The sequence below is a fragment of the Salvia miltiorrhiza genome, chromosome 1 (genome assembly GCF_028751815.1).
Source record: "Salvia miltiorrhiza cultivar Shanhuang (shh) chromosome 1, IMPLAD_Smil_shh, whole genome shotgun sequence".
In the NCBI taxonomy this organism is placed as follows: domain Eukaryota; kingdom Viridiplantae; phylum Streptophyta; class Magnoliopsida; order Lamiales; family Lamiaceae; genus Salvia; species Salvia miltiorrhiza.
Genome location: NC_080387.1, coordinates 63,888,765 through 63,911,578, shown reverse-complemented (window position 1 = coordinate 63,911,578; position 22,814 = coordinate 63,888,765). Strand labels below are relative to the sequence as shown.

General features: G+C 35.6%; 4 protein-coding genes and 1 long non-coding RNA gene across 6 annotated transcripts; 2 read left to right on the top strand and 3 right to left on the bottom strand.

Moving 5' to 3' along the window:
• The first annotated feature begins 763 nt into the window (after positions 1 to 763).
• LOC131004498 (nucleotide-sugar uncharacterized transporter 1) lies at positions 764 to 4,381 on the top strand. 2 transcript variants are annotated; one of them, XM_057931192.1, is made up of 7 exons: positions 764 to 1,204; positions 2,291 to 2,442; positions 2,530 to 2,738; positions 2,824 to 2,917; positions 3,074 to 3,240; positions 3,329 to 3,499; positions 3,772 to 4,381. In XM_057931192.1, the coding sequence occupies exons 1-7, from the start codon at positions 1,132 to 1,134 to the stop codon at positions 4,055 to 4,057; spliced, it is 1,152 nt and encodes a 383-aa protein (XP_057787175.1). In that variant the 5' UTR covers positions 764 to 1,131; the 3' UTR covers positions 4,058 to 4,381. The 2 variants fall into 2 exon arrangements, with proteins under 2 accessions (XP_057787175.1, XP_057787183.1); XM_057931200.1 differs by having other exon boundaries at positions 804 to 1,204; positions 3,670 to 4,381.
• Positions 4,382 to 5,684: 1,303 nt separating this feature from the next.
• On the bottom strand, positions 5,685 to 8,532 carry LOC131004377 (auxin efflux carrier component 2-like). The gene is given in 7 exon segments (XM_057931059.1): positions 5,685 to 6,110; positions 6,199 to 6,275; positions 6,368 to 6,525; positions 6,604 to 6,689; positions 6,781 to 7,033; positions 7,117 to 8,111; positions 8,113 to 8,532. Coding segments are annotated over 7 exon segments (1,923 nt in total). The 5' UTR covers positions 8,400 to 8,532; the 3' UTR covers positions 5,685 to 6,043.
• A 7,038-nt stretch (positions 8,533 to 15,570) lies between these two features.
• LOC131004620 (homeobox-leucine zipper protein HAT22-like) lies at positions 15,571 to 16,963 on the top strand. The gene is made up of 3 exons (XM_057931319.1): positions 15,571 to 16,249; positions 16,356 to 16,435; positions 16,536 to 16,963. The coding sequence occupies exons 1-3, from the start codon at positions 15,935 to 15,937 to the stop codon at positions 16,795 to 16,797; spliced, it is 657 nt and encodes a 218-aa protein (XP_057787302.1). The 5' UTR covers positions 15,571 to 15,934; the 3' UTR covers positions 16,798 to 16,963.
• A 2,755-nt stretch (positions 16,964 to 19,718) lies between these two features.
• Positions 19,719 to 20,547, bottom strand: LOC131004691 (uncharacterized). Its single transcript, XM_057931412.1, has 3 exons — positions 20,450 to 20,547; positions 20,254 to 20,361; positions 19,719 to 20,175 (listed from the first exon to the last, which is right to left on the bottom strand). Exons 1-3 carry the CDS (start codon positions 20,531 to 20,533, stop codon positions 19,834 to 19,836), a joined length of 534 nt encoding a protein of 177 aa, XP_057787395.1. The 5' UTR covers positions 20,534 to 20,547; the 3' UTR covers positions 19,719 to 19,833.
• A 32-nt stretch (positions 20,548 to 20,579) lies between these two features.
• LOC131004789 (uncharacterized) lies at positions 20,580 to 22,308 on the bottom strand. The gene is made up of 3 exons (XR_009095107.1): positions 21,895 to 22,308; positions 21,737 to 21,790; positions 20,580 to 21,024 (listed from the first exon to the last, which is right to left on the bottom strand). It is a non-coding gene; the product is annotated as an uncharacterized LOC131004789 (long non-coding RNA).
• Between the last annotated feature and the right edge of the window lie 506 nt (positions 22,309 to 22,814).

Sequence of the window (22,814 nt, the reverse complement as noted above, 5' to 3'; positions counted from 1 at the left end):
ATTATTAGTATTATATTTGTATTTTAGTAAAAAATGTCTAAAATGTATTGAATGCCCCCAAAAATTTTTTTAGTAAATGTTGAACTATATTATCTATGAAAATGTTGTTATTATTATTATTATATTTGTATTTTAGTAAAAAATGTATTGAATGCCTCCAAAAAAAATTTTAGTAAATGTTTTGAACTATATTATCTATGAAAATGTTGTTATTATTATTATTGTATTTTAGTAAAAAATGTCTAAAATGTATTGAATGCCCCCCAAAAAAATTTTAGTAAATGTTTTGAACTATATTATCTATGAAAATGTTGTTATTATTATTATTATTATATTTGTATTTTAGTAAAAAATGTCTAAAATGTATTGAATGCCCCAAAAAAAAAATTAGTAAATGTTTTGAACCATATTATCTATGAAAATATTGTTATTATTATTATTATATTTGTATTTTAGTAAAAAATTGTATTTTACTAAAAATTCTTTAGTAAAAAATATTATCGAACCCTTGTAACAGTTCAGCCCACCCCCCCCAAAAAAATCCTGGCTCCGTTACTGGTCAAAAGAAGACCCGAAAGTTTGGAACACGATTTTTTTATACGAATATTTACATTTACATACTTTAACAAAACATTAGTAATTTTTTTTTTAAATACTCAAGTATTAATAAATTATTAAAGCATGTGAGTAATTCACCGCTAAAAATGGTCTAACTCAAAAAAAGGTTGATTTTTGAGCTAAAAAATAAACAAACAAGTGATTCATTTATACTAATGAAAAGCGGCCCCTTCGGCCCTTCCCATTGAATACAAGCTCACAAAAGTATAGTAATTAGGATACTTCCAATTCCAAACGGGCCCTTATAGTCTCTCTCAATCTCGCCGCAAAATCCTCTCTCTCTCTAAATCTGCAGATTGTGAAGATTTTTGTCTCATTTTTTCCATCTGGTGATCAGGGTTTTCTGATATACACCCGTGAAATGTATATTTTCTTCACTCTCATAGACTGAGTTTGCCGTGCCAGTCACTTATATATACATACATACGCCATATGTATATCATACACAATCACACCATTTTTAAGGAAATGCACAACAATTAGCAGCTGCATCTGCGCCACCAAAGTAGGAAGATGTTGGGTTTTTTGCTCAGGAAAGATGTCAGGAAAATTCTCAAACGCAAGGATAGTGACGCCGGTGAAAAAGGTTCTCCTTTTCCGTGTCTGTGTTTGTGTGTGTTGTGAATTTACTCTTCATGTATGGAATGTAACTGGGAATGCTATTTCAATCTTTGGAAGTATGCGAGTTTGATTTGAATTGAACGAAATGTCTGATTTTTGGTAGTGTGAAGGATAATTGGAAGCATGTAGCTGCCAAGATTAGATTTTTATTATCTGAATTGACGGAACATTTGAATGTCCGAAATTCATAGCACAAATGTTTATTAAGTATTTCTAATGTATGTATAAAAAGAGCTAAGAATTTTCCACAGATTTTGGTCTGAAAAAGTCCACTGTAATAGCACAAGAAGCTATAATCATGCCCAAAGATTTTGGTTTGAAAAATGGATTGAAGAAGGGGTTGGGAAATTTCGAATTTATTAGTCATTTTTATAGTTTTCTAGAAAACAAATTCACTTTTGGACTTAGTTCTGTTTATTCTCAGGGTAACTAATTTAACATACTACGTCTGAAAACGTTAATATTTCAATTGATCTGAGGTTGTACTTGCATCATTTAATTTGAGCTTGGAGTAGGAAGCTCCAGACTGTTGTGACTATAGGGTTGCTGTTTGACTTGGTGGTTTGTTGTAATATACAAAAGTAATTCCAACTTTAAATGAAGAAAAATGAAAGATTGTTGAATTCTTTATTTAGGTTCAGCTTAGAGGAAAAAATTCCATCTACTATTAGAGGCAAAAGTCTAACTACATGAGAATCCTCCTCCTCAGAACAAAAAAGCTTAAAAATTGAACAAATTAGAATCAAAATAAGGGGAAGTTAGGACAATCCATCTGTACAAGAATGTTTCATGTGCCTAAGGCTTGGCCGTCTAGCTCTTTATGTTATGTTTTTTGAGTTTGCCTCATGAAATTGAAAAGGTTCAGCAGTGCTCTTGTTGAAGGTGAGAGCCTCTGCAACATTCTTGGAATATTGAGAGATGTTAAAGATTTTGAGATCTCTAGTAATTGTAACGGAAACATTCATCATAATCTGCTTGTTTCTTACCACCATCTGTGGTTCTTATTAAGATCTTATAGGTTTTCTTATATGTATGTCTCGTCTTCTTTTAGGTAGAGCCCTGGAGGAATTACGGGCATCTATGTTTAGCAGATTCCGGTCAGTCAGTGGGTCCAAGCGGCAACAGCAATCTCTCTGGGCGCCCACTATTGCCCTTACATTCAATTTTTTGGTTTCTGTTAGTATTATCTTGATGAACAAACTGGTAAAGAAGCACACCTCTCTTGCTCCTCCCTCCTCTAGCTCTGTTAAGTCTTTAGTAATTTGAGCTTGATCATGTTCATTTTTTCAGGTACTCGTCAACACTGGGTTTAATTATCCAATATTCTTGACTTTTATTCACTATGTATGTAGTTGGTTGATAATGGCAATCCTAAAAGCTCTCTCGATTCTTTCTCTATCCCCTCCTTCCAAGTCGACCAAATATTCCACTTTGCTGTCTCTTGGTATAGTTATGTCGCTCTCCACTGGTCTTGCAAATGTTAGCTTGAAATATAATAGGTGAGATAGTTCTCTACCCTTTACTTTTTCTTGTCCATGCCATAGTTATATGTGGCTATAAAGTTCTGCTGAAATATTTTTTCAGTGTGGGATTTTATCAGATGGCTAAGATCGCAGTGACGCCGGCTATTGTTCTGGCTGAGTTTATTTTGTTCCGGAAAAGAATCTCGAGGCAAAAGGTGACTCTCTATCAGTCAATAAATAAGTTTATTGTGGTTGTGGAAACTAGGTTGTACCTATAAATTCTTCCATCTAAATATTGGAAAAAGAAACTATTCTTATGATTGTACCGTACCATATAAATGACATAGTTTCACTTTGTTTCTATTTTCTAGGTGCTTGCACTTACTATAGTATCAGTTGGTGTTGCTGTAGCTACGGTAACCGATCTCCAGTTTCATTTTTTTGGCGCTTGCATAGCCTTAGCATGGATTGTACCGAGTGCAGTAAATAAAATATTGTGGTCTAATCTTCAACAACAAGACAACTGGAACGCCCTGGCGTAAGTGATGTCTCCAATTTCAACTGAACGATACATTACCACAAAGATTAGTGATTGATGTTCTCTTTTGCGCCTGCCTTTCTGACAGGCTAATGTGGAAGACAACACCTATTACTTTGTTCTTCCTGGTGATGTTAATGCCATCACTGGACCCTCCAGGTGTGCTTTCGTTCAACTGGAACCGCTATAACTGTGCAACTATTGGCGGTTCTGCTATTCTTGGCTTCTTGCTTCAATGGTCCGGTGCTCTAGCTCTCGGGTACGTACCTTGCTTTTATCTCCACTATTGCATCTCTATCTCTTTTGCAACTTCGTATTTCGACACCATACTTCATCGTATAACTTCTGATGATACCCAAAATCTTGGGGTTTCAAATTGAAAATCTATTTCCTATGAAAATGTGGCCAAAATGCTGCTTTGTTGAATAGGCTGTGTATTCGGGCAGTATTGAAGAATCATGCCTGATCTCCAACTGTTCTGAAAAGTCGAGCGAAACCATGTATCTTAAACTAGTCCTCATTTTGTAATAGGGCGACCTCTGCAACCACGCATGCTGTTCTTGGACAGTTCAAGACTTGTGTGATCCTTCTAGGTGGCTTTGTTCTCTTCGGTTCGAATCCTGGGCTGACGAGCATCTGTGGAGCTGCGACTGCTCTCATTGGCATGTCCCTGTACACGTATCTCAACTTGAAGTCGCAGCAGCAATCCACGCTGCCACTATCAAAATCTAAGCTAAGCAAAGAAAACAGTCATGAGATCCATATGGAGGTGGTGGAGAACTCCCCTAATCTGCAGCTGGTGGAGCAGAGACCATAACTCATCTCTGGATAGCCTCAGTACTAATTCCGGCCTTTCGACTTCCAATTTCTCGGCGGCCCCATGGTGTTGTGGAGCTCAACCTTTCACGAATCTGATGATTGCTACTCTCTTACATCTGTAAGTTTGCTTCAGCTGATCTCTGTATATTGCCTGCAGTTTTGAGGTCTATTACGAAACCTTAACTATATGGAGGCTCCCTCTTTTTCTTTTTTTTGGGCCAATTTATTTATTGTTTTTATGTAATAGAAAAACAAATCTAGATGCTCTTGTAAAATCATTAGACTTGCTCAGTCACTAATGAGAATAGTTACATTTTTTTCATGTGTTATTCTCCTTATGCACTAATAATAAACATCAAATATATGTTGTTCTATTTGTTCATCAAAGATTATTATCTGATTGACGTTGTGTTAAAGTGATTATTATAAGAGAAAAATTGACTATTTGAATTGTATTTTTATATATTTATCTAAAGAATATCAGTAGTTAATTAGGAATTAAAAAAGATTTATAGTTTATTAATTCTCAAATACATTTTATTAATTTCTAATATAGAATTTAACAATTAATATAATTATCTTTGATTTAACTGAAAGGGGTGGGGGCGCACATCAGACCAGCTCATTGTTATAAGTATTTTTTCCGTCCAACGAAGTTTGATCAGTATTGCTTTTCGGATTGTTCTGCGAAGCTTGATCACTTTTCCTTATATGATTTTTTTTTTTCTTTATTCATATTTTCATTCTTTCATCTACCACACTTAACACATAGTGATGAAGCTTCGCAGGATGGAGGAGTATTTCTTATATTAGTTTAATATATGTAGCTAGTATTGGCTTTATTTCTTAACTTGATGATAAAAGGATTTATGGATACTTCCTCTTCCTCGCAGTTCTCATTTTTTGAGAAAGGTTTCAAGCCATCCTTAAATAACACGGTGTATAACATGTCCCGTTGGCCGTTACACAGTTACGGTGTGCCTGTGTGAATATATTATTTATAGGGAGAGATTTTTGGGTCTTGGAAGAATCAAATCCGTACATTTTTACACATATTCAAAACATATACACTTACTGGATCGGAAAATACCCCGAAGAATCAAATAGCAAAATGTTTCTTTGCCTCCTAACAAGAAATTATCTCACATGTTACAGGCATTTAAAAATTTATAAGATGCTAAATTTGCAGAAAAGATCAATTAATTATATGTATTATCTGTTGGAATTAAGAATGCCTTGAAATGAGGCATCATCTTTCCCCAAGGTACAATTAATTTCGGTTTAATCAATTTATATCCAAAGCATCCACATGCATGAAGGGTTAATTCAACGTCATTGATGATTAAATTTGTCAGATATAGAAAATTGTGATAGTTAATCAAATGCTAAAAACTTACAAACAACTCGAATTAAATCAACTAAAATCCGCATTCAACTCATTTTTCTTGTTTGACTTCCGCGTAACAAGATCTTGTCTTTAATATAAAAAGGTAATATAGGAATAATACAAAGAGTATCTTTAGCATATTTGTCAGGAATTAGATTTTACTGCCCTCCTAAATAATTGTAAACCAGATTCTTAATCTAATTAATAACACGCGGGATATATATATAACGAATTAACGTTTAATAAATTAAATTAATTACTAAGAACTTGCAGGAGAACCTGTATGAATAATACAAGTACCAATAAGAGTATTTAGTTTAAAAACTTCCTCTAGAAATTGTACTAGTATCTTTCTAAGACAATTAAAGGAAAAATGACAAGGAATATATAAAAAAAATTGTATAATAATAAGCTAAGAAAGAAGAGGCACATGATTTCCAAGTTGTACACTGACTCCAACGAAGGATAATTAATATCGTTGCCTGCATGCATAGCATCTCCAGTTTCGTCTATCACATTTGATTAAATTTATCTCTTCTTCTTGGATTCATCATCCCAAACAATTTCTCTATTCTGTTTTGCCAAACACAGCTAGCCTTACACCCCAAGCAGCACATAGTACAGAATTGTTATGGGCAAAGCTATCACCATTCCAAAAATAACTCTGCAAAGTAATACTACTAAATTATCATCTGATTATATATAGATAAGTGTGTGTGTTGGTAGGTGTAAATTGATGTGTGAAAACTTACGCAGTGCTGAGTATGTCTGGATGCACATTGTATTCTTTAGCAAACACGAAAGGAACAATTCCCTGAGGAAGTGCAGCCTGTTGCCGAATAGATACATATTAATCAGTTGAGTTATAAATTAATTAAACTGTTATTTAACTTAAAAAAACTTGAAAAGTATGTATAGGACCTGAACGATTGCAACGTGCAGAAGAACTCCGCGGAGGCCGATGGCGATGGAAGTTGCAGCGATGACAGCCGGCCCGGTTAAGAACCTCACAGCCATTGAAAATGTGGCTACTGATTTCCCACAGTTTATCATCTTTGGTTGCAAAGCCATGAATAAACCTGCAACACAATTAAAACTTCAAAATTATTAACCAAATATAACATTACTTTTATTTTTTTATTTTTAAGGAACGCTACCTAGACTGAACATGGCCATGCCAAGGCCTGCATCGGACAAAATCGAAATCGAGCCTTTCACAATTGATGGCATCTCAATGTTCCACCTGTAGTTAGATCATCATAATCATCATCTCAATATATTATCTCAGTAACTCAATTAAAAAACATAATAAAAATAATAGTAATAATGGAGACCTGAATGATACAAGAGACCAGATAAGGCCAAAGAGACTAGCGTAAGTGTTGGGATTTCTGATTAATTTCCTCCAAACCATGATCAAAATAAGCCTAGTCATAACACTGGTGGGTGGCATCTGTGTTTTTTTTCCCATCACTCCACCTTCTTCCACATCCATTTTCTTGTGGGATGAATATGGAGAAGCATTTGGTGGGAACTTGGCCGCATCCTCCATTTCAATCTCCTTCTCCCCGTTCATTTTCCCATTCTCTGCCGTCAGATCAACCACAGATAAATTAAGATTAATAAATTAATACAAAGAATAAGAACATGAAATGAACAGATATGATCACCTCTTGAATGAGCAGCAGCATCGTCCATGCTGGAGAGGTCCGAGGAGGCGGCTTTGTTGACGGCGTTTCTCATGTTGGCTTCCGACACCGGCGAGGCGCTGGAGCTCCACACAAACATGTGCAGCTCCTTGTTGGGGACAGCAGTGCTGGCATTGCTGGTGCTGTTGCTGATGTTCATGTTCGCCATCGCAGTGCTCGCGCTGCTCGTCGTGTTGCTGATGTTCACGTTGGCGCTGCCGCTGTCCTTCCTCCTCGGCCCGGAGAACATGGGATTGGGCGGCGGATAAGACGGCGGCGGCGGCGGGGGCATGTTGTAGAGCTCGCCGCTCATGCTCCTTCCCGCGGCCCCCGCCCGCTTCTTCCCCATCTTGATCATCTCCTCGTCGAAGTTGGAGGTCCGGGGCGTGGCGCCCTTGGAGGACTGCAGCGAGAAGACGTCGCCGCCGAAGCTGTTGGTGTAGCCGTGCTTGGGGCTGGCGGCCTTGCTGTTGAACATGGCGTAGAAGTCGGTCTGGTTGAAGCTGGAGCCGCGCGGGGTGGGCTCCCGCGAGGACTGGACGGAGTAGATCTCGACGCCGGTGAGGTTGGAGGCGCGCGGGGTGATGCCGCTGGAGTGCATCCCCTTGTTGTAGGAGGAGATCATGGAGGCGGAGGTGGAGCGCTTGACGACGACGTGGAGCTTGCCGTCGTCGCCGATCTCGGCGTCGGCCTGGAGAGGGTCGCGGCCGTTGAGGGAGATGACGTCGGAGTCGACCTTGAAGGAGGTGATGGAGCCGGCGGTGTCGGGGAACTGGTCGGTGATGAGCATCTTGGCGCCGCGGTACTCGAACATGAAGAGCATGAGGGTGTACCAGATGACGCTCTGCATCACCACGATCTGCACCATGAGGTTGCCGGAGAAGTCGCCGTACATGGCCCTGAGGAGGGGGATGCCCATCACCAGCGTGTTGGGGAGAGTGGAGAGGGAGAAGAGAGTGATCATCCACTCCAGGCTGCTGCTTGTTGCTCAAGGCGTGCCACACGAAGAGCGCCGCCAGGATCACCACCTTCTGCAGGGAGTCCGCCGCGATGAAGTGGTAGTTCATGGCGTAGATGTTGTTGGTCGAGATGAAGTGGAAGCCCAGGAGGGGCACCGCGAACACCGCCACGAACCGGTTGATGCCGGAGCACTGGTCCGGGGTGAAGATCTTCCACCACCGCACCGACCCGTATGCTAGGATCATCGCCACGTACAGCGGGATGATGGCCGCCAGGACATCGTAGATGTCTTTTCCGGTGATCATTTTCTCGATCGGAGATGGACGATCAAACTTGCAACTCTACTATATATATATATTTTGGACTACTTTATTAGAGTGCACCTACGTGCAGCGATCATAAATAAGGGGATCGATGATCATCAAACGAGTTAAGATTCCAATATGAATACTATTAATGAATGCAATAATATAAAATTACAAATATGTCACTGAATATATATTGAGGACTGTCTGGCAAATTTTGACATGTCTAACAATTTGAACAAATTTTTGGGTAAAAAAATTGAGGGAAGTAAAATAATGTGAAGAGAGAGAGCGGTTGACGAGACTTTGAAGACAACCGCACTTCTAATCACATGGAGCTGAGGGAAAGAAAACGGCTAATTAAGTTTGGTTTCTGTGTATTTGCATTTGTAATTAATCAAACTTTGCTGCTACCAAGTGGGATTTTTTTTTCCACAAGATATGGAAATAAAATTTTGATTCGTATGACACCAACAGATTATCTCTTCTCATGAATTATCGAGCCAGATTTGATCTTAATTATATATTTTGATACTACTTGGGAAATTTAATGGTTAAAAACCAATATTGATGCTGATGCAAAGATGAGACCAAATTGAATTACATTGAAATATTCGGAGAAAAAATGATTTTGCATCTTAGGACGTGTTTGGCTTTGGGTGTTTTCGTGGCCGATTTGTCTCAGGGGCTCAGCAAGTTTGCATTAAACTAAAGAAGCGAATTCAATTTGATAGTTCTTTATAAATATTTATTTATTTTCATTTTTTTATCACTTGAATGTGAGTTTGTCGAACATGTGATCACTGAGCCAAGGGTCAATCTCGAGAGCTACAGGATTTGTTTAACAATATAAATAGCAAAAGTGTTAGCTCTGCCATGAAATTAAATATTGATTATAATGATTTTAATCATATCCACCTAAGTTCGTAGGTAGAGATATATCATAATATCTACAAATGGTATCGCAATGACTGAAAAGCAAATGTAAAAATAATTAATAACTTCTAAAAGAGAAAGTGATATTATCAAATGTGCACTTGCATGTCAACTTAGTTGACATTACTACGTTATAGATCAGATAGTCATATCAACTATCCTTCGATAAGTAGGATTACAATTTTTGCGAGTTACAAATTAAAAGAAAAGAGAGCAAATCTAGCAAACATCTTCAAGTTCAATTATATTGGTATGTTCAGCTTGAGCAGAATTTCTACGGCCTACTAGTAGCTTTATTTTTTATTTTTAATTTATTTTTTCTGAAAAATGAGATAGTAATAACTAGTGAAAACTATTTTGGCATACACTGGAATGAGATTCAGTGTACCACACTTTATGTCTCACTTTCAATTTTATTTATTTTCTTATATATTTTTTCTTCAATTTCAACTTTATATGCTTTAGTTTAATTTTGTGATTATTAACTAGGGTTTATTCCATCAATCTAGGATATATAATTATTTTTTATCATTTAATTTCATTTTTATTAATTAGTTAATAATAGATTGATAAATTCAAAGTCACTTTTTAAAAAATTTAATTTTTAAAAATAAAAATTAAATATAATTCATAGTATCATAATAAATTTTATTTTTATAAAAAAATATGTTTAAAATAATAAATATAAGAATGGGACACAGTGACACACATAAAATTGTGAGACACTGAATCTCATCCCACATACACTTCCCTGTGATTACACGTCGTTTGGGCACTAAAAATTCAATTCAGATTCTTTATTAATTTTTATTTTCGTAACATCTCCTATTCTATTATATATTGATGATGGATGATTGATGTACATGTGGCAATATACTTCATCCGTCCACAAAAAATAGTCATACTAAGAGACGACACGAGTTTTAATAAAAATAGTTATTGTATTGTGAATGAATAAAAAGTCACACTTAGTGTTTATAATGATAATAAATTAGATTGTGAGTGGAGCATAGGGTCCACAATGTGATAGAGATAGTTTCCAAAAATAAAAATTGACTCATTTTTGTGGACATCCAAAAATGGCAAAAAAATTGTAACTATTTTTTCTGGACGGAGGGAGTACATCCTAACATTGAACAATCTTAACCCTCTAGATAGGGATGTAATTGAATCGAGCTAAGTACGGTTATGCTCAAGTTTGATTGTTTTATTATTTAGGCGAATCCCAAATTTTATTTATTCGAATACTTTGAGGTTCACGAATTTAATGAAGTCTAAACGAAACTTTCTAAATTTATATTTAAATTCAAAATATTAATTATTTTCTTTTAAAAATAAATGATTTCATTCACAATAACATAATTGAAACTTTATATTTTTAAGACAATCACTTAATGAATCGAATACTACCAAGATCAAGTTTAATTATTTATAAAATTTTATTAAACGAAATTTTTTTAACCAAGCTCCGAGTAACTAGCGAGTAACTTCATTTGTTTACAACCTTACCCTTACGATTCTCACGTATTCTTCATTATTTCAATATGCAATAAGAGATGTCAAATATTGTACAAATTGCTAATAGAGGATATTAAATGCATTAAATTCCTGATAAGATTAATTCTTTAATTTAGGGTTACTTAATCATAAAATCATAATATACTTCGCACGAATGAAGGATATTTTAGGTATTATTGAGGTAAGAGATGAAATGACCATAAAACCCGCATAAATATAATTAATATTGCTTGTTTTTACATAAATACAGTACGGGGTATTCTGGGCCAGGAAATTAAGTTCAATTTTGGATCTACTCATTTTTTAATCCATAAATCAAAGCACCATAAATTAACCTATACTTTAGTACTCCTTTCCTTTCTATCAATTTGATCTATTTATTTTTGGCACGAATATTTAAAAAAGTAAAATTGTAAGATAAAAATGTGTTAGTCCAAAAAAAAAATATCAAATCAAATAAAATACTAATAAAAAAAGATACATATCAAATTAAATAGGACGAAGAGAATATTTTTATAAAAATATATATAGTTCTGTGGGTAAAATTACACATTAATTTATTGCGAGTATTATTTTTACTTGAAGGAGAGGGAGCACTGAATTTAAACTCTAAATTTTGTTGTTTATAGACTGCATCATTTGAATACCAAAAAATTTGTGCCATATATAACTATAACTTTGTTATAATGAGTAAACTGATGAAATTAGTGCCATATATAACTATAACTTTTTTTTTGAAAAAATCACATCAATTGTAGTTCGATAATTGTATATTGATATCGTATATCACATTCTATAGCTATCTAATAATGACCTATATTACAATATTTGATATAGTAAAGAAAACGTACTTCATTCATTCCACAAGAGTGTACATCATTTTTTATGGTACGGATTTTAATAAAATATTAGATGAGTGTATTGAGAATTGAAAAAGTGATTCACTTTATTACCCCCTCCGTCCCACGAAAGAACTTTTTAAGAGGGAGTGACACAAATTTAAAAAAAATAAATTATTGAGTGTATTGAGAATGGAGAAAAAATTATTGAGTGTATTGAGAGTGGTGAAAAAATGTTATAAATAGTATTGAAAGTGGTGAAAAAGTGAAAAGTTATAGTCCAAAAATAGGTAGGAAGTTATTTTATGGACTTCCCAAAAAGGAAAAGTAGAAAATTCTTCCGTGGACGGAGGCAATAAAAAATAAGAAGTTAGTGGTGAGGTAGTGTCCAAAAATGACAAATGTACGTTCTTATGGGACGTCCCAAAATAGAAAAGAGCATATTTTTATGAGATAGATGGAGTATTATATATAGTCATCGACGCAGAAATTAAAAAAGAAAGCGTGAAAAATAAAAGAAGGAATAATATACTAAAAATAGATCGAAGTTGTAAATAAACTTTTTGATAAGCGACTTATTTCAAGAGTCCATTTTGTAGAATTAAGGGAAAATTGTGTGACTTGTAAATTACTGTAATTTGTATTTTCTCACTTTGAATATACTGCATTTCTCACCGAATACCTCATAATTATTTCCGTACGTACTTAAGAAAGTCCATTTTAATCATGAACTTTTATTTTAAAAGTGGCACCAACATTCTAACCTTATTAAGTGTATTGAAAAAAAAATTAATTAATCACATAAAAAGTCAGTATTAGTGCATTAAAGTAAACATGAAATGAAAATAAAGAAGAAAAAATTGTGAACTTCTCTTTTGTGTAAAATGTGGAATAAGAAATGAGATATTTAAATGCATAAATTTTTGTCATCTCTCCATTTAGAGGAATAAAAAGCAAACACACCCTTAACATATAAAATAACATATAAAACACTTATGAATTTGCTATGTAAATGTATGAATTCATGAAAGGCTACTATATAAACACTTCTTAACATATGGAGTACAAATTAATTATAATGTATGAATTCTATGTAGAACATGCATGAATTCGCGGTGTAAATGTATGAATTGTGAAAAATATTTTTTTTGCTACCTATGAAATTCGAACTCGGGACCATGAATTCATCCAACCCATATATATTTGACAAGTTTAAGTCTTATAATCACATTAAACTGAACAAAAATGATTACAAAAAACTACTCTGTAATGTTGGATGGAAATTTTGCTCTATGCCTGTTAGATTTTTATTATTATTTTATGTGATGTTATGAATCATACTTCATAATCATGGCGTCCTATTATTATTGTTTCACTTATTATTTTTGAATTGTCCTATTATTATTAACTTATTTTTATTAAAAAATATTATTAATATATAAATTCTATTACTTTTAATTAATTTACATATTTTTCTTAGTCTACTATTATTATTGTTTCACTTATTATTTTTGAATTGTCCTATTATTATTAACTTATTTTTATAAAAAAATAGTATTAATATATAAATTCTATCACTTTTAATTAATTTACATATTTTTTCTTAGTCTACGTGTTTAAAAATTATAAAATAATAATATTATAATGGGACGGTAGCATGATAGTATACGTGAAGAAAAAAAAAGGAGATCGATCTCAAGGGCCTTAAATAACATTGCTCTGCATTATTATGATAACTTTTGAATTAACCGAAGTAAATATGTAAAAAAAATAATTGAGTGTGTGGCAGTGTGGGGTCGGGGGATAAGATTAGATTCGTGCAAGTGGTAATTTGTTGCTGTATGGTTTCGAGAAATTGAACCAAGAAGAAAAAGAGTTGATTGTGGAAATAATTGCCATGGTTGCAATGTTAAGAGATAATTATTCCGTTAATTAAATTAGGACAAAGAACACTCAGTCTTTTTCGTAATATTCCAGTTGCACAAGTTGTTCTTTCACTGTAGAAACTACAGCCACCTACCTATAAGTTAAATTACTTTTTATTAATTAAGATATGTATTCTTTTGAGAACATCTAAATAGCCAACTTTCTTTCCCCTAATAATAATAATAACACTTCACGGTATCCGTCTCTAAAACATCCTTCTTTATATCTTTTTTCATCTGTCTTCAAAATATTTTTCAAACATATTTTTAAAAATAATTCCACTAATTATTGTCAATTCTTAACTCGTCAAATACACAACTAACTTTCTTTAAAATTCGTGCCATCTCTTCGTAAGAAGATATTTTAGGGACGGATGGAGTAATAATTAATCATTATTAATTATTTTTTTACTTGGGGGAGTTGGGGAGGGGGAGCAGTGGAGTTTGAACTCAGGATCTCACTGTTCACACACAGGAGATCGCACCGCTTGGTGTCCCCTTGAGGACTAATCATTATTAATTATTACTATTATATTGCCCAATTATTTATTATTATTATTATTATTATTATTATTATTATTATTTGCAAATTATACTCCTACGGATTTATAGGTAACTAATGGATCTAGGTGCTCCTTCCTCATAAAAAACAAATACAAAGATAAAGATCCAATTTGTTCTAATTGTAATATTTTTATTACAGGAGGCATTTTCCGTATCATACTTTTTTTTTGTCGCACAAAATTTTCTTAGTACATTTTGAACTAGTAGAGTTTCCCATACAAAAATGGCAGTCTCGAATATTATCATATGCTGCCAGTTTTCCTTATCAGCAAAAAAAAATGACACAAAAAGGGGCCGGGAGATATGGGCTCGTATTGTAACTCTAGATTTTATAGTTTAATTAACACCATTATTTTCTAACTGTACTTAATTATTTTTGCAAGAAAAAGTATTTTGTACATTATCTAAACTAAACTTATGTTCACATAGATGTTCGAAGAATTTTCCTTTTGCACTTGTGTGGGACGAACCTCCATCTTTTATTAAAGGTCTTCTTCATATTCTCTACATTTGCGATTAATAAAATGAAATTGGTTTTCCTAAAAAACCTTCGTTCAAAAAAATCATTATCATCTCAAGTAATTAATTTAAATTGTAAAGGGTATCAATTTATATATTGCTTAATATTAAGCATATATACACATTATGCACATATTAAGCTACAGTTTTTTTCTTTAATATTGATCGATTATACGCAAAGTATGAATTAAGTTTATTTACTTATAATTCTCGGTTTAATGCAGTGAAGACACGTCTTTTCTCCCTCAACTCTAAAAAGCTAATTCTCGCCATTAATAGTCTACAGTAAAATTAGATATATATCACTGTTCATGCCCTTATTCTCACGATCGTCAATGAGCCCCAACAAATTCTTCAACTAAATCGCTATTTGTTCCCTATATTGGGTATGGATTTATATAATTTGAGCAGGCTAAAAAAATCACAATTATCATCATTAAATTCTTTATATACATATAATTTCTAAGCATAGAAACTGGCTCTAGGTTCGGGTCGAAACACTAAATTAATCCAACTTAATATATTTCGTTAGTGTTTTTAATCTCATGTCAGATGTCTTAACTTTTATACAGTATATATTTCAGAAACTAATGGATGGATAATCGTGATATTGAACGGCAACAAAATAAACCCTGTTTAATTCCATGCTCTATCACCATTATTAACATTCAAGCATTATTCCTACAAATTTGAGTCAAGAAACGAAAAGGAAAAAGAAACAATGAAAGAAATTAATTAATGATGGAGGGGTTACAACTTACAAAGTTGAAGTATATTAAATAACCATTTTACCTGAGCATTATAATGTAATAACTCCTCCTGTTAGTCTTTTCCATTACATACAGTAAATTAAATCGAAACATTATATTCACCCCTAAATGCAGGCAAAGACTCACGTAGATAAAGCCTTTATATCTGTGTGTGTGAAGATTAAACAGTAAGTCAAACATGAAATAAACAGTAGGCTTGGTGATTGCTCCTCCCTCTCTCTCTCTCTCTCTCTATCTATCTTGGTTTCCTCCTAGGAGTCATATGCCTAACGCATGTCATTATTATCACTCTATTTTCTTTTGACATTGATAATCACTCCATATAATAAATACATAATTAAAAATGTGATTAATCTCACTTACACCCCAAATATAGTTTTGCTGTTATTACTCACCCCATTATATTATATAACAGTTTAAATGTCCCAACTGACCTCCAATTCCCAACTCGATCATTTCTCAAAATGGATAATGGAGATGGTGAAGTCTGCCTTGGCCTCGGCCTCGGTTTGGGCTTATCACAAATTTCTCCAAAAAGAGAAATCCCACAAAACAAGAACAAACGTCTTCTTTTTCTTGATCTCTCCATCCCAATCCATCCAAATGATCATGATCTCAATTCCCAAATGATCAGACTTGATCATGATCACAACGTTGCCAAAGACGATGATCCCGACATCAATTTCTCCATGAATTTTGGCAGGAAGAAATTGAGGCTCACTAGGGATCAGACCACCTTGCTTGAAGACAGTTTCAGACAGCACACCACCCTCAACACGGTAAATATATATATATCTACATGTGATTAATTTAACTTAGTCAATTTGATATTTGCATAAATTGTTGATTTGTTGATAATGTAAATGATGGCATGGAATGTTGCAGGGCCAGAAACAGACACTTGCAGAGAAATTGAATCTCAAACCTAGACAAGTTGAAGTTTGGTTTCAAAACAGAAGAGCAAGGTCTCTCTCTCCCTCCCTCTCTCTATTTATACTATATATCCATACACACAAATATGTGTATATATACATTAAAACCTTGTTTTGTGATGCTTTAATGCAGGAGCAAATTGAAGCAAACTGAGGTAGAGTGCGAGATCTTGAAGAAAAACTGCGAGAGATTAAGCGACGAGAATCGGAGATTGAAGAAGGAGGTGTTGGAGCTACGGTCATCGCTGAAGATGGAAAAGCCACAGCCACCAGCTGCGGCGGCGACACCGTTTTTCCATCACAATCAGAAGGCGGCATGCGAGAAAAATGGGACAGGTAGGGGCGGCGGCGAAGCGGCTGCGGCAGCCGTTTTGGAGGTGGTCCACGAACCCTAAACCTAATGATCAGCGAAAACGGCTCCATAGCTAGGGTTTGTAGGAGGACGAAATTAAACAAAAAGAGGGGCAAAGTGAATGGAAATTGATGTCATACACATATTCATACTGTATATTTTTGGTAATGATTAATTATTAACCGAATTTTAATAAATTTTACAACTTCTCATGAGATGGTGGCCCATGCCTACCCACTGATTTCTATAATTTTTCTCAATAATTTTCAGGATTTTGGTTGATATTAGTAATATATATTATTATTGTTAGTGTTGAGAATAAGAAATAAATGGATCTCTTAATGTGACGGGTACTTTGTTGACGTCACAATTTGAAATATCATAATCAGATGGAATTGCAAAATTGATGGTTCATTATGTGTACGCGTGCGCATGGATATTCCTAATATATTGTTATTAAATATCGTAGTAGGTAATGATACAATTTCATATTAGTATAGGATATACATAATGCATGTACATCACCTAAGTGATGGATATTAATAAAGAAAATATATACGTGTACAAGGTTGGATTTCGACGGAAACCAATTTCATTCTACTATTGTGTACAAAACAGTAATATTCGGTCTAGTTAATTTGCAAGTGTTTGGTTAATTTGTTGTAATATATATTTAGTTTCATGATATGTATTTCGTTATAATGATTGATGGAAGATCGGAATTACTAGTTTGCAAATTAATGAAATAATAGTACTACTCCCTTCGTCTCAATTATATAGGTTAATTGAAATTTAAAAATAATTAAAAAAATCATTGTAAATGAAAATTAATATACATATAAACTTTCTAATATGTCTATGTTTAATTATTATTTAATGATGATCAATTAAAGTTGAAGTCAATCAAAGATTAAATAGGAATATATTAGTACACTACAAAAAAAGCGTTGATTACCGACGGCTAAATGCCGTCGGTAAAAAAAGACGGCCGCCGGTAAATAGTGTTACCGGCGGCGATAACGGCGGCAAACTCCCGCCGCTAAACGGTTCGTCGGCAACGACAATAACGGCGGCGAACATCCGCCGTCGGCAGTTAACGGCGGCGATGCCGCCGGAATTGTCGCCGTTAAACGGCGGAGCCTAGCCGGAGAATTAGCGGCGGCAGACACCGCCGCTAGTTACCGAGGGCTATTTTGCCGTCGGTATAGAGAGCCACCGGAGTCCGGCTGACCCTGCCGGAAAACTACCGACGGCGATTACCGCCGCTAACTAGCGGCGGCGAATCGCCGTCGGTAACAAGCTACCGCCGGCCGGTGGATCATGCCGGAGGATGGCCGGGTATTTACCGAGGGGAAATTGCCGTCGGTAACTAGCGACGGCGTTTTGCCCACGGTAATGTTTTTTTTTTATTTTTTAATTTATTTTATTTTATTTTATTTATTTATTTATTTATTTATTTATTTATTTTATTGTATATTGTATATCCACAATTTATTTCCGTATTTATACGGTATTGCATACTTTAGACGAACTTCCCAGTCGGCGACCCGACTTCCCAGTGGGTCACCCATCTTGCTTGTGCTATGTGTCAAGCACGCTTAACTTTGAAATTCTTTTCGAGTGATCACCAGTACAGAACACTCGTATTATTGATATATCTACATCTATTAATTCATTTAAATGCTATATACTCACTCATATAATTATAATCTTTGAATATGTGGAGATAATACCTTAAATATGTTGTTAATTAGTGAGCGAGTTCGTTTCGGTCCTTATTTTTATCGTCGGTAAAATATTTAATTACTCCCTCCGTCCCGTTATTAACGGCACGTTTCTTTTCGGCACGGAGATTAAGAAAAGTAGAATTAAGGGAATTAGATGTGTAGTGTTATTTTAATTAAAAACACACACACAGTCACACACACTGCCTCTCTCTCTGCCTCACCGGTACACGGCGGCGCCGGCGCCGGCGAGCGCCGCCTCGTCGGCTCCTCCCCCCGTCCTATCTCTCCCTTCCCTCTCTCCCTCTCTCCATGGCAGAAACCAAACAAAAATTAAAAATTCTTCCCAAAATTGAATGTTAAATATGGTTAAGCAAGGAGGCTTTGTTACTCCAAAAATCTGCTGCTGCCGCTGCCGCCACCGGCGAGGCCGCTGCCGGCTTCCACCAAAGAAATTCAAACAACCACTATCATTCAAACAACCAACAAAGAAATTAAAGAAATTCAAACAACCACTTTCATTCAAACAACCACTCTCTCCCTCCCTCCCGTTTACAGAACTCCGGCGACCAACAGGTTGGTGGTGGCCGCTCCACCCTCTGTAAACCCTAGCCCCCACATCCCGTACTTGTTGTTCAAGAGGGAGGTCGGCGAGAAGGAAGTGGATTAGAGATGAGGAGGTTGTTGCGCCACTGCAACGGTGCGACGGAGGTGGTGCAGATGCAGAGGCGGCGCAGATCTGGAGGAGGCGGAGGTGGAGGTGGAGGAAGCGGGCGTAGATCTGGAGGAGGCGGAGGTGGAGGAGGCGGGCGCAGATCCGGAGGCGGCGCGATGGAGGCGGCGCAGATCCAGCGGAGGTGGAGGCGGCGGCGCAGATCCGGAGGAGGTGGAGAAGGCGGCGCAGTGGAGAGGTTTTGGGGGGAGAAGAGAGAGGGACGATACGATAGAGAGAGAGCTAATGAGACCTTAAATTAAGTTTATTAGTTGTAGTTAATGAGCCCTAATTTTTTCCAAAAAAGGAAACGTGCCATCAATAACGGGACAGCCCAAAAAGGAAAACGTGCCATTAATAATGGGACGGAGGGAGTAATATTTAATAATTAATTAATTAATTAATTAATTAATTAATTTTTTTTTTTTTTAACATTAATACACCAAAAGTGTTTTAATTTGGTTATTATAATGTGATTTGAATTTATTTGTTTATGTTAAATGCAATCATCATCATCATTGCCATAAATATATAAAACATTTATAGTTTTAATAATTAAAGCACTTGAAATATATAGTTCAATAAAACATAAATTTGAAAAGAAAGTGCAAATGTAATTTTGTTTGAAAACATAAACATAAGTCTAAGCATCATCATCATCATCATCATCGGCATCAGGGTGTGGAGGTGGCTGAGCATTATACATCATCATAAACGCCTCCAATTGAGCCACGCGGTCCTGCATCTGTTGGCGTTCTGCTTGCTCTGCCGCCAATCGCTCCTCCAGCGTGGAGATCCGTGTCTCATAAAGCTGCTGAGACACCGCAGAACTGCCCGTGCTGCGGATAGACCCCCTACTAGCCTGACTCTGCCCGGCACTCCCGACGCCGTAGATCCGTGACCTATCAATTTGCACCACCTCCAAATACACCTCGTCTAGCCGCTCCTGTCGTCCTGTGGCAGCGGCCAGTCGATGAACCTCGGCCTAATACATACATAACAATGCATAATTGTTAGAAAATAAATACATTCACTAAATATTTGAATAAACTTAAACACTTACGTCAATTCTAGCATCTCTCTCCGACGTATAACTTCCGTCGGCGTACGTGTGGAGGCGGAGGAAGGTGGCATAGTTCGGTGCATCCTGGGGAGTACCAGGATCCAAGCTCTGTAGATGCATTTATATAAGATAAATAAGTTATATTAGTCAATATATTAATTTAATTTATATACTTAATTATTTGTTAATTACATACCATATACTGCTGCAGGATACGAGTCGATTGGGACCCGCCCACGTGCCTACTGATCCCTGTACCCTCCCCATCGGGCTCGGACATCCGGTTGGCACGAGCTCGAGATCCTGCGTACGTGTCACATCCTGCGTACAATGGAGTATCCGCTGCATCCAACATGTTATAAATCTGTTGAGCGTCATTATTGGGCGGCTGCTCCAGATTTGGAGGATCTTGATAATTACTAGGTCCAGCATGGTCATGCACCATCCTTTCGTAGTTATTGTATAATCCATCATCCTCATTCATTATAGCATGTTCTCTCGGCATAGACAGCGGTGCTTCCCCGTGACAAACCCAAACTTTGTAATTCAGGACAAATCCACGCCTACTAACATGTTCTCTGACCGTAGGTACATCTAAATACGCTTGATTCTTGCACTTCTTACACGGGCACCTAATGTTACCTTGTCCATCTGTGTACGCCGTTTGATTGAACGCCCACTCAAGGAAAAACTCAAGCCCCGTTTCAAATGCGGTACGATCATTGTATCTCGCGTACATCCACGTACGATTATCACTCATTCTTGCAAATTCTAATTGAAAAAAACAAATAAAACATAATAAATTACTTGAAATCTAACAAAATTTCGACAGCATAACCCCACTATCCTAACTACCAAGTGCTCGACTCTACCAGCAACTATAGTGACCATAGTGGTCCTAATTTACTAAGCCTATACTAGGTCTACCCGACCCCCCAATGTCGAAGCAATAATACAATACAAATAAAAGCAATAAAAATCATGGTAATTAAATTAAAAACAATCATTTGTAGGGAGAAGATCCTTAAGAAATAATCAATTTCTATCCCAAAGGGAGAAGATCCTTAAGAAATTGATTAAATCTATCCCACAATATATATATATATATATATATATATATATATATAATAATATAACATTTCATAAACACATAGCACATAACATTTAATTTAACAAAATTATCCAACATATATAAATTATTCTAACAAATTAACAACTTAAAATATAATTTAAAATTAATCATGCTTCATAATTTAAAATTAAACTAACAACATATACTAATTGATTAATATATATAATTTAAAATTAATCATACTTCAATTGATATAATTTAAAATTATTCATGCTTCATATAATTTATTTATAAACAAAGCTAATTATAAATTAATTATTAACTATATATAACAAATAAATCTATTTAATTAACATATAAATACATAAAAAAATTCATAAATAAATAATTAAACAAGAGAAGCGTACGTACGGTGGTGGTTTCCGGCGGGTGTCGTGAAGAAAGCGGCGAAACGAAATCGTCGAACTAAAATAAAGAATATAAGTCAAATTAAATTTAAAAATTATATATATATATATATAATTAAAATTAAATGATATCTAGAGAGAGAGAGAGAGAAAGAGAGTTACCGGGCGGCTGGGCACGGCGGCGGTCGGCGGCGGGGTTCGGCGGCGGCGGTCGGCGGCGGTGGTCGGCTGGTGGCAGCAGCAGAAGCGGCGGGGGGTGGGGGGATCTGTTTTGCGCAGAACTGAAAAAAGGAGGTTACGCGTGCCCTAATATTAGACATTACCGAGGGCAAGTGCCGCCGCTAGCTAGCGACGGCAAAAACGCCGTCGGTAATTGTGTTAAAATAATGTTTTATTGAATATTCAAAACTTAACGGCGGCGTCGCCGTCGCTAGTTAACGGCGGCGGGTTTGCCGTCGGTAACTGGCCGGTAATTTCGAAGGTTCGGGTCGCCTGAAATGCCGCCGCCGTGCCGCCGTTAGGTACCGACGGCAAAAGCGCCGCCGGTAGTTTACGCCGGTAAACACGCGTTTTTTTGTAGTGGTAGATAAGTAAAAAAACATTACATTTTAGAGAAACAAGCTTATATGTTTGGGACGTTCGAAAAAGGAAAACAAACTTATATTATTGAGACGGATATAATTGAGACGGGGATGGAGTTTATATATATATATATATATATATATATATATATATATATATATATGGAAGAGCTAAAATAAGAGCATTTCTTAAGATATAAAATAAGAATCATTTTCAACCCTTAGATCATCAAGATCTACGGTTGATTCGTAACCCTGTTGGATGGATTTCTGGTCCTGAGTTCGAATCTCAAAAGTAGCAAAAATTTATTTTTCACAATTCATACATTTATACAGCGAATTCATACGTGTTCTACATAAAATTCATACATTAAAAATTGCTTTTATTTCTTATTTTAAGACGTGCTCTCACGGTAGCCCACCCATATATATATATATATATACTCTTCGTAAAACACCTAATGTATTGGTGTCATCCAAATTATAATTTTTTTGAATTGG